The 12,407-nt window shown below is 38.4% G+C and overlaps 1 protein-coding gene across 2 annotated transcripts in view; it reads right to left on the reverse strand.

The window, feature by feature from the left end:
- The window catches only part of TECPR2 (tectonin beta-propeller repeat containing 2), a 42,827-nt gene that overhangs the window by 20,644 nt on the left and 9,776 nt on the right, over positions 1-12,407 (reverse strand). For both annotated transcript variants that reach the window (XM_027730871.2, XM_039381121.1), the window contains exons 9-15: positions 10,950-11,375; positions 9,301-10,295; positions 7,590-7,773; positions 5,384-5,557; positions 3,029-3,209; positions 1,741-1,882; positions 178-418 (exon numbers count right to left, since the gene is read on the reverse strand). In XM_027730871.2, the coding sequence (XP_027586672.2) occupies positions 178-418; positions 1,741-1,882; positions 3,029-3,209; positions 5,384-5,557; positions 7,590-7,773; positions 9,301-10,295; positions 10,950-11,375 (2,343 nt within the window). The remainder of the gene's footprint in view (positions 1-177; positions 419-1,740; positions 1,883-3,028; positions 3,210-5,383; positions 5,558-7,589; positions 7,774-9,300; positions 10,296-10,949; positions 11,376-12,407) is intronic.

Here is a 12,407-nt window from a genome sequence, read left to right on the forward strand (position 1 = left end):
TTCCCTTTAAATGAGAAAGTATTTAAGACTAAATGCTAATGAATCGTTTAATTTAATTTTTAAGCATGTTTGTTAAAGCTGCCCTGACTTGCCATGGGTAATTTTTGTGGTGCTGTAGTTAGTTATTTCCTCCTAATTTTCTTAACTTAAAAATATTAGATGCAAAAACACACCAACCTATTAAGTTTCCCTTTGCTACATGGAATTCATTTTTGCCTGAAGAGATCCAGACTCCACTGCCATTAACTCCGAGGAGGCTGGGCTGACACTGAAGCTGCTGTGACCAAAATGCCATTCGAAGCTTATCAGCCACCTTCTCCACAGGTGCCTGAGCTGCTGTTGCCACTGTATGAGTTGCCTGGATTATTGTCTGGAACAGGCTGCACTGGTCAAACACTACGTAATCAGTGATGCTCACCTGGGGGGAAAAAAAGTGCTCTTGATAATTAATTAAGCTTTTGGTTGAACTGCACAATCTTTTACCAGAAGCTGTTTTTTTGGTGTGGGTTCTTTATGGACAGGAAATCTTACCAAGAGTTTAGAAAGCTTCAAAGTGCAGGAGGGGAAAAATAAAAAAAGTACATTTTGAATAAGTGTCTTGCTAATAAACCACAATCAATATTAAGCATCAGCTTACAACTCCCTCCTACCCAACAATCCATTTAGAATTCTGCATTTATAAAAGCCCTTCTTTTTAGGACATCACCTCTTCTCTGCCTCTAAAAACACGTTGAACTCTGCAAACCAAGAGGTGAATTTTCAATTTCCCAAAGGAAGAGAGAAATTTGAGCAGTGTAGCAATTCAAACCACATCACAAAAACTTGTATGCAATACTCCTTTACAACAACCTCATGGACATTTTAATTCATAATGAAGGAGGTGGTCTAAGTAAGCAATTGCCCAAGTTTGGCCACGGACAACTAGGTTGGCAACACTCTGGGATACTCTTAGAAAGGGAGGAAATGCCTAAGAGCACAAAAAGAGAACCGGTTTGCCAATAACCTCAAAGCCAAGCTACTCATGATGCCCACATGCAAGAAGAGATTATATATGCACATAAACTGAAATTCTTTTAACTTAGGTAGGCATGTAGACAAACAAATTTTCTGTATAACAATTTTTGTACCCTCTTCTTCCCCACTCCTGTCTCTGGGGAAAACAAGAAAAGCTGGAGAAACCAGAGTCAGGAATTCTAAATCAAAACCAGACAGCACTTGCAGTAACTGAGTTGCTTTTACCCACATGAGCTGTGACTGAGGCAAACAGCTCCACATGGTTCAAAGAAACCTCAACTGAATGGAAAAATGTGTAACACATTTTTTTTGCACAGTTACTTATTATTTATTTTACTCAGCTAAGGAAAAGGATGGGCACTGGAAGACAAGAGAAGAGGCTGCATTCAGCAGCCAGACGTGATGCTCTGCCTCAACAGCATGTTCTACTGCCACTGTACCAGGCTACATTCACCACTGATATGACCTGGCAGAGCATTTCTTGTGTTCTTGAAAACTCCTGTGATGCTGCTCTGGATGACCATGGGATGGTCTTTCCCCCCACCCTTTATGGCAGACATGAAAAGGGATTTCAGCCATAGCCACACTGCAGTTTTAATATACTGAATAAAGAGTGCTATAATATATTGAGCAATCAATTTTTATCTTCGATCTTGTGGGAAAACAACACAAATAATAAACCCAAGCTAAAAGACTAAACTGAAAGCAAAATAAAAAAATGCCTACTTGCCACCAATGGTTATCATCTCCTTGGGGTTTCTTTGAAACTATACCAGTTCTGAACCAGAGATTGCCATGGATATCCAAAGCCCATAATGTCTGCTGATCTCCAAGGGTTATGCACACTGGTTCCAAAGCTTGCATTTCACTGGAAATGCAAACAAGCAAAAAAATTAAAAACCTTACTTCAAATTTATGTTTATGGTATTTTAAGGAAGCTGTTACAATGCTAATAGCAGCTTAAAATGATTGAACTCAGTGGGGCCAAGCTAAAAAACACATTTGATATCAAATTTTCACAGTTATTCAGTAATTTATATTTCATTAATTTGTATAAGTAAAAAACATTCAACAATAAAAAAAATAAGGCTTTCAAAGATTACTAAAGATTTGAAACTTGGATACATAACAATAGAACTAAACAAAACCTATTTTAAGCAATCAAGAGCTGTGTTCTTTGAGTTTTTGATAAAACAGCCTCATAAATGTGTCTCCTCCAACTTCCTTGACCTATTCTGAGAACAATACTAGCAGTTCAGGGGCCATAAATAGAAAACTTAACCTAACTATATGGCAAAGATAAACGCTGAATTTAGGACTGCAAGTTTTCTGCATAAGTAAACAATTTTCAAGCTCAGAAATTCAACAGGTGATCATATCAGACACTGAAAAGGTAGCAAACAATGCTAGTTCTTTCAGATAACCTTTCTCGACAATTTAAGAACAAATACTGACTGCTTTCTGCAATTTTAATACAAACCCCAAGAACACTAAATGTAGCTAAGGTGTAGGTCAAGCAGCTTTGTCATTAAATAAACCAATCAAAGTGCATGCAAATTTCAGGTTTGAACAAGAACACTGAGTAGTTTCTTAGACTTTTCAAGGGCCAAAATACCAGGCTGTGAGGTAAGACAAGTTAAAGCTTCACAACAGAATATCCAGTAGATAAAATCATATGACGACAAGAACTGGAATTTCCTCCTATACTTGCTTCAGGCTGATGTCACAAGAGAGACTACATTCTAGATTCTCAAAGCCAGCATTAGAGACTCAGGGCTTTTAACTTGAGCACAAAACAACTACTGCAAGCACAGGATCAACTACAAAGCTAAATATCAACTACACAAAGTATTTATAAAAATCTGTGACTGGATGACCAAGAAAATGCTGAGATGTAATCTCAGGGAAAAAAAAAAAAAAACAAACCCTCAAATAACTGGTGAGCTCATCAAAGCCATTATGGCATGAAGCAGTACTTAATAAAAGAAGAAATGTCCCACCACAGTGCCATTACCTGACAATATCACTCTTCCACTGCTCCCCCTCAGGACAGAAGCTGCGCACTCCCTCCCGGTACAGCAGGGCCCGCTGCTCACTCAGGGCCCACACTACATTATTTCTGGATGTAACCTGTGACAGTGGATAAGGGCAGTCAACCTTTACTGCTCGGGCACAAGGACGATCCACACTCAGGCCTAGAAATCAAAAAATGAGGATTGCTTTACAAACTTTGGCTTTTGCAACAAAAAGAGATAAAGAAACTCAGCAAAAGAAAATGAGAAGAGGAATATCCCTGACACGCTAACATTTGTCATTTGATCATTATTTCCTTTCTACAAACTATTAATAATTTCCTCTAATATAGGTGAGTTTACATTTTAAGAAATAAAGCACTGTACATCCTTCAACATCCTGCAGGGCCCACTAGTCATGTCCTGTCATTTCTGTTCCTTTTCTCCCTCTAGTGTCAGTACCAGGAATCTCCATTTATAAAATCCCTATTAGACCTGACAGAAGCATCAAAGGAAAAGTCAGTAAAGGAAGAACTTTTGCCCAAAACATGCCAGGGAGAGAAGCAACCTGATCTGAATATTGGCTGCAGAGCAATTGCAAAAGAGCATGCCACAGTCTGTAGTACTGAAAGGAGCAGAAAGGTTCTGCTAGCTTTACAGGCACGTTGCACACATCTGTATATCTAATCTATAGGAACATATCTTCTTCACAACTACACTGAAGCTTGATTTACACAGCTCCATGTAAAACACCTCAGGAGACACAGTTTTTGTTTAATCTTATGCTGCCAAAGCCAGTACAAAAAGATTCATCTATGTGATACTCTAAATTGACAAGAATGCTCATTTCTAAACCTCTGAGCACACACTTTTGTTATAAATGTTAGATGAGACAGTGAAGGGAATGAAAAAATCCTGGAGAAACAATTTCCACTGGTTGTCTCACATTAACAAGACATACATACTGCAAATTTACTTCTCGCATCAAAAGACAAATTTAGGAGCCTAAAAACAGCAGAATGTAAACTGATGTAATCAAACCAGTCTCTCACAGGGCAGAAAAGCGTTGATTCAAACCTCCACAGAGCCCTGTGTGATTGGCATCAAAAGTTCACTCTTGTTCACCACTATCCAAGCTGGCTGGCACTATGCATGTGACCACGGGCAGGGCCACTTGATTTCTCTGTAACTACTACATTTAAATAAAAGAAAGTAATTTAAGTAGATTATCTTCAAAACTATTATGTGTACTTAAACAGTTTTCTTAATCATGAAGAATTTCTGTATTGTGCTACAGTAATTAAATTTAAAAAAGAAAATAGGAGAATGCCAAAATTAAAAGTAAATGAGAATTTTGACAGCCACTCTGAAATGTTGTCCTGCTTTAGTATGTCTTACAATTCCCCCTTTACCTCAGTCTTCCTCTTCATTCTCCAGTAATTCCTTCATCATATTATTGGTAATTTTTCCTTACCAAGTCAGCTCTCTGTGCAACACCAGCATGCCCAGGAGTCCTTGATACTTTTCTCCTTTAACTCTAAAACTTGTACCTTCATCCTTGTTCCTTGTATTTAGCATTAATATCGTTTGCATAACACCTTCAAATGCATCCTCTTCTATTCACTGAAGAACTTAAAACTATGGCCATGACTTCAAAGTTGACACTGCACTATGCCTTTTCCAGTCCTTGCCTCATTCACATCCAACAAGAAGGCAGCTGTAAAGATGCTGCTCCACAGCCCATTCCATTCCTCCATGGCTTTGCTTTCTCTATCACATAAAATACATACCACTTGTTTATACTTCCAAAGCACTTCATGATCTGTCTCAGAACACTTTCATTATCAAGTGGTAACTCTTACCTTCAAGAGATCTGTGCTTTTCAAAACACAAAACAAATACTTTCCCCTTTTCTGCCCCCATACCTAAATTCCTTCTGAACAGCCACACAGTATCTCATCGCCTTTCAAAGTCCTTCTAAAACTGTTAAAATCCCTAAATCAAGAAGAAAATGCACTTAAGGCTCAGTTGTTTCAGTGCACCATACCATTGCCAAAGCAAGGATATTATTTTCATATTTTCTGCAATCCCTTTCCATTTCTCTGCATCCATCCTATATCCTCTCCATGTCATAAACTCCACTTGGCACACATAAAAAGTGTCCATGAACTGGCTTTTCCACTCTCCTAATTACACAATACTTCACAACTGTTTCCAAACTTTTCTCAGGGTAAAAAGGCTTCCCTATGTCCTGGCTGCAGATAAAAGTTTATAGCAAACTGTGGACATTCCATAGATTTGAAATCTAATGATCTCAGCCTGCAAAAATTCAAAGAGCCTATAATTAATTCAGGTACCTGTTTGCAGATACAGATCTCCATTTGTTCTGATAATCCAGGCGGTGTCATCACTTAAAGCTACAAATACAGCCTGGGGTAAAGCCTCATACCAGTGGCGTTTTCCTTTAATAGTTACTTTTCCACAAGCAAAGGCTTTGTTAGTCTTCTGCTCAATCTTCCAGAGAAGAGCCCCTATGTGAGGAGTTGAGAGAACATAACAGCACTCAGCAATTACTGTAACAGACTCAGCTGATGTGTCCTACCTACACCCAAACCAACGGGAGAGGAAAAGGAAAGCAGTAGCATTAAACAAAAATGCAAGATTAAAAAACACTTGGAATTTTTTTTTTAAAAGCAAGACCAGAGCAGTGACTAACTTGTCTAAGAAGTGCTGAAATACATATACCATTAGAATATGTGTGATTTTTAAATGTTCAAATGCAAGTTACTTTTCCTCAGCTAAACACTGAACAGTAACAAACAAGTTCTATGTCAGGGCCAATGCTGAGAGACTGAAGTTCATGGCTTGCTTCTGTCCTAGTCTAGTGCATCCTTGGTGCATAAAGGAAAAGGGTTTAATTTTGGTACTTTCACCTTTCACAAATATTAGTAGTAAATCACAGCTTTTGTGGACCAGTCACAAGTGACTGACCAGGTGTGCTGGCCACCCTGCACTGGGCAGTGTTATTACCTTCTCGTTACTCAGCAATGCCACTGCACAAATCCTTCTCCAGAATTCTCCCCTCATTTGAATTAGCAAGGACAGCTTAGAAAAAGAAAACCAAACAGAAGCCCAAACTTTACTGCTAGTTCATACCAGAACAGTACATTGTCATATTAATCTCCTTTGAATAATTCCACAAATAGCATTTGATTCCACTTTGACATTTGTGGTTAACGTGCTCCTGCATTAATACATCCATGGCAAAAATGCTAGAAGCTTCCATAGATTCAATGAAAAGCTGGGTGAGTTCCTGGAACTGAAGGATAGTAAATGCAGAACAACCTTTTGCCCAGGAAATCTCTGAGCCACCAACTGTAGCCTGAAACTACCAAGGGCACACTTCACACATGCTCATTGCTTTGACTTTTCTGCAGGGACCTGCTTTTGACCACTCTTACGGGTAAGATACTGAGCTGGATGAACCTAGTACAACTACTCCTAAATTGTTTTAGCCATAACAAAGGTCAGCTACAGATTAAATAGAATTTCTTTCTTCCCCTACAGAGAGAAGGGAAGATTGGCATGTGCTTTTAGAAACGACAGGGAAGAAAAGTAGCAGCAAGGCAGAAGACAAAGTAATGGAAATAGCTGAGAAACTTGTATTTTCCCACCAGTCCTGGAACAATCTGGAAGGCCAAAAGTGACAAGTTTATAACCAAAACCTACTTATTTTTAATCCAACATAATCCTCCTTCCCAACTACTCAGAACAAATTCATATGCAAATGCATCAAACCTTAAAAGGCATTTTTTTCTTCAGTATTTAAAAAGAAATCAAATCAACAAATCCACACATATGCAAAAGCAATTCAACATTTACAACAAAAAGAATTTTAAATTTGTGAATCACAGAATGGTTTGGGAGGAAGGGGATCTTAAAGATCAACTAGTTCCAACTCCCCTTGATATGGACAGGGAGAGCTTCCACTACACCAGATTGCTCAGGGCCCCATCCAACCTGGCCTTGAACACTTGCAGGGATGGGACATCCACAGCTTCTCTGGGCAACCTGTTCCAGTGCCTCACCACCCCCACAGTAAAGAATTTCTCTAGTTCTGTAACAAAAATCAAGGTTTTGTATAGAAAGGGAGCTCTTCATTCATCTCTGCCTACCATTGAACTGCTACTTCTGAAGTTCACTTCAATCAGACAAATGCAGGTTGAAAATCTTCCAAAATGCAACGTGAACCCATTAGAAAGACAGCCACTTACACTACAACATGGGATGCAGAGGCAGTGAAGTCATGTAACTGTGAGGTTTTTTTTTTTTAAAAACAAAACTAACACATTACTTTTATGTGAAACAAGCCATAAACAACCAAGTTTTCATAAATGCCATATTTAAATAAAAAACAATAAACTACCTAAGTGGAAATTACATTTGCACTGAACTCTGTAATCTCGAAAATTACAAGTTTCATCTAATTAAACAAAAAAAGCAAAGAAAACGTCCAAGTTTATGTAAGTTTTTGAGGTGACAGTGCAGCAGAAACCAACCTACCTGACGGGGACACTGCCACTTGCTGGACTCCATCCTCAAACTTCTGCCAGCGCAGCCCGGCCGCAGGAAGGGCACTGCAGTACAGGCTGCCTCGGTAGTCCAGGCACCAAATGTACTTTTCTGAAACAACCAGGCTCAGGATGCCATAACCAGGGCCAGAGTACCCCATCCAGCTCTCTGCAAACTAAAAACTGTACAGTCAGAACAGTGTCAGGTGACTTCCAACTGCACAAGAAAACGGGTATATAAGTACAGCACCTCCCATGTTTTGATTAAAAAACACTGAACTTAAGAATCTTAAGTAACCTTAATCAATGAATACATTTGCCTTGTGTAAAATAAAAACTACATCTGTCAGTGTTCTCTATGTACTGCACAATAAGACTGCTAGAACAACAGTTTTAGCAAAAAAAAACAAACCCCTCCACACTGTCATCCACCTCCAAAAAGTGGAAAATCTCTCATTAACTTAAAGTAAATGGCAGGTGCAAAAAAGGAATACATAAAAAGCTACAGTCTGTCTTTAGTGCAGGAAATTATTCATTGTCTAGGAAGTGATGAGCAAAGGGAACAAGACAGCTAGAGTGCAGAGACAGCTAAATATCCAACTCCAATACTCTCTGTATGGTACAGGACCCATGTCTTGCAGAAGTTTGGTTTGCAGGCTGCTATCTGAAATTTTGATGGCTTGTGTGCCATGAACTCAAGCATTGCACACGTGACCTGCAATGAAAGGATTAGCGGAGCCTTTCTGAACATGTCACAGTGAGAGAACACAATAACCTGAAACTAGAAGCCTTCTACAGTATGGGCTGCAGTTGTTACTAGACTGGACACCACCAACTTGTAACTCAGCCTTTATGAGCAAATTCTTGGTTGCTCTCAATTCAAGGCTGTTACAGATCTAAAAAAAAAATAAAAACCCACAGACCTAAAAAAACCCAACTTAGAAGAACTGCATTTCCTTCTTCAGACTTCTGCTAAAAATTCCAGTAAGTCTGGCAGTTTTGCAGATTTTACAATTAATTTTTAGTACTTCTTTTCTATAGTCTGATGAGAATTATTGTTTCTGGAAACATTCATCCACAAAATAACAATGAAGGAAAGAGTGATAACATAAAAATAACAATAAAGGAAAGAGGGATAACAGAAAAATAACAATAAAGGAAAAAGAGATAACAGAAAAAAAGAAACTGTCATCGTTTTAAATAGTTCTAACTGCTGGCTAGGGCACAGAGACTAATCCTTACTTTGAGTATTTACAGGTAAAATAACCCTTAACCAGGAGCCAGCCATGTGAGATAATCAGCATTCATTCCCCATGAAGTCAGTTGAATTTGGGAACAGCATTCACACAGAATTTGGGCTACTGGAGACCCAAACAATGTGCAGTACTTGAGCATGACTTGGTTTTACTGCTCACTCTGTAATGGATGGCTTTCAAACATCATTTTTGTTGAGCTGGGAATAATACAGCCAGAGCAGCTTCTCTTCATTGTAAGCACACATCGCCCATTCTGAAGTCAGATACATCACATTTTGTAAGAGTTACGTGTCGCTTTTGGCTTTTTGCTTTACTTGTTTACATGAATGAAGCGAAAAAAAATTGCTCTCTACAGATTTAAAGGACAGTAATTACAGGAACGCTGCTTTTGAAAAGCTGTTTCTTTTGAAAGTTAAAAGGTACTTTAACTAAACTGAAAACAAATACCTGATCAGATTTTAACAGCACCATTTCATCGGCGCTTATCTTGGCCACATCCTGTGAACCAGGCACAGCACCAGCTTCAGGCATGCTGGTCTCCGAGGATGAATATGGTAATCCATGGCCATAAATATCCTCTTCATCACTTGAGGCAGATTTCTCAGTCTTACTTTCATGAGTGTCTGCTACCCATTCAGCAGTGCTAGCACTAGATTTAGCTTTGATTGCACTTTCAAAATTCCACCCAGAAATGGAAGCGTTATCTGAACAAACATCATTAGAGATGTCAAAGTGGAGCGCAGAAGGGTCTGACAGAGCGCTGTGGATTAGGGAGAGCTCCTGCTGGTCTTCCCTACCAATTTCATCACTTTCCTTTGGTGTCAGTGATGTCTGAACACCAAATGTATGGTCACGTTCCAAAAACGTCTGGTCTGTAAGGTCTGGCCCTTCAAAAGACTTTTCAGTATCCTGCAGCTTCATTTTATCCAAATCTTCATCTATTTTACACAACATAGGAAAATCCTGCTCCTCCTCTTGGCTCAGCTTTCCAGGACAGAATTCTTTGCTTGCAGAAACCACACTACCATTACATTCACCATCAATACTGCTTGTCAAGTCTTCTGTGAGGATCAGAGGAGATGCAGATGTCAAAGTATCTATAATAGCTGAAGTACCCATGCCACTGTCACTGTTTGGAAGTTTCTGCAAATCAACCACCTCTCCATTTTCTTCATTAATTAGTACAGTTGCTGACTCAGGAGACTGCAGGACACTGAAAGTTTCTGAACCATTATCTTCTTGCAAGATCGTATGGGACTCCATACTGAACATGCTTTCCTGATCTGGAGATCCAGTGCTCAAATGATCAATGCTGCCACTCATTATGCTGGAGGTCATGGAAAAGGAGTCTGCATTCAATGAATGGGGACTGTCACCAGAAAGCTGACGCTCATAAATTGGTGTGCCTTCCAGAGAGCTGTGGTTTTTCCTTGTTCCACTTTCTGTTCTCACAAAAAAAAAAAAAAAGGGGTGTGTGTGTAAATAATATTAGTACAATCAAATTCCAATGCAAAGTAAGAAATTAAAGTATTTTTATAACTGGGGGAAGAATAGAGCTAAATCTAAATTTCGACATACTGATTTTTTTTTCAACCTTAACACTAAATGATTTATATAAAGCCAAAAAAAGTCTTAACAGCAAAACATTTTCAAGATGTAACACCATAATAGTAAACAATTAAAACAATCAAGTACTCACACTATTTTAGCAAACTAAAAACAATGGCTAAGAAAGACACTGTCAAATATTCAGAATAGGATTAATAGATATCACACAATTCCAACATAAAACTGGAAACAGAGTCCACTGCATGCTGCCATTAATCCATACATTAGAACTTTGAGCATGTTTAAATGAAGCAAAACAAAATTAAAAGAATAAAACAAATAGATCTAAAAAGACTTAAACAATTTATCACCTTCAAAACAGGCTTTCATCCGAAACAGAAATGGCCCACAGTGACCCCTCAATTATTTCAGAAGCATGACAACACAACATAAGCAAAGCATGCCAAACAGACACACTCTCTCCCGTGAAACATCAGAAGTGACCATGCTCTTATAAGAAGTGACAGAGAAAGTTCTGCCAGACCTACCCTGCTTCTTCTTTCTTTTCTTTTTTACTTTAATTGGCTTTACAATGAGTTCTTGATCAAAATCTTCAGAGCTGATGGTGCTGAACCGTTGTGAAGAAAGTTGACCTTCTCGCTGAGCTTCTGAAAGTTGGTCTGCACACATCATAAAGCTCGAGCCACTGTCCACAGAGTTCACAGAACTGCTCCTGCTTCGTGATTCACTTACTACAGAGCAGCCCCTTTTTCTCATTTCATTGCTCAAGTCTCCCATTCTATCAAAACTTTTCTCAGACAGCGTTGGAGTTTCCAGATCATCTTTCACCGAAGAACCATTTTTATCACCAGTAACCAAAAGGGAAGTAACCATTTTTTTATCTGTTTCCACTGAAGGGCTGGATGATACAGATGAAACTACTGATGATGGGGTCAGCAATTTAGGACTCGTATCTGTTAAAGGATTCAATAATTTTGAATTCACATCTGAAACTGTCCAAAAGAAAAGTATAAATACTAGTTCAAGAATAAATACTAGCATCAGGTGAGTAGGGGCTTAGCCCTTGGAGAGTATTGAAAGAAAAAAATCTTTACGCAAAAAAAAAAAAAAATAAATTCTAAGTTCACAAAATTTTAAAGATATATATTTATGTATATACCTACATATATATTTGCACACACGTGCAATGTAAACTTCCTGTAAGTTAATCTGTATGAAAACATTTTAGTAAAATCAATCCCCCAAACTCTGTGTGAAGTTTCTACTAGCAAAATTCTGAATTTATGTTTATGTATAAAGAAAGTACAGGTCTGCAGCTTGGAATTGTATCACACACTGAAGTGCCATCCTATATCTTTACCTTCCTCATTCAAACATTCAGTAGCTTGAAAAAAATCAAGGAAAACTACCAAATAAACCGCTGGGGTGATTAAAATAAAATATAATTCAAGAAGGCTCCTTGTAAACTATACTTAGTCTCCATAAGTCTGTGAGTAAAGAGCTGTTTAAATGACTAAAGCTATCACTAACATGCAATAATAAGAAGGTTAAGTTCTCCAGCATTCAATGAGACTTCATTGCATATTTACTAGCATTTTGCTAAAACAAAGCTAAGATGGAGTGTTTTAAATGCATTAGTAGTCCTTTCCAGAGAGTTCTAGTAACATAAACGCTGAACTTAGATGGCATCAAATATGAAAAGAAACTCTCAGATTCTTTTTGGAATTTTAGTGAGCATTCTTTGGGTTTATTTGTCTGTTCTTTCTTTCCCATTGTGAGGAAGGCTGATTTTCTCCAGAACGTGGGTGGTGACAGGTGGCACAGAATCAACAATTCAGCTATTGAGACTGACCATGGATAACCGTGATCAGGAATCCAAACTGCTTCGGTGTCATGGTTCAGAATAAGGTCTCAAATGCACAGATTAGAGATTCCTCATTAGGATAATGCTGATCCATTCTCAAAAAAAGGGAATCATATTTAAT

Source organism: Pipra filicauda, unplaced genomic scaffold (genome assembly GCF_003945595.2).
Source record: "Pipra filicauda isolate LSUMZ 115617 unplaced genomic scaffold, ASM394559v2 scaffold212_size3012638_pilon, whole genome shotgun sequence".
NCBI classification, from domain to species: Eukaryota; Metazoa; Chordata; class Aves; order Passeriformes; family Pipridae; genus Pipra; species Pipra filicauda.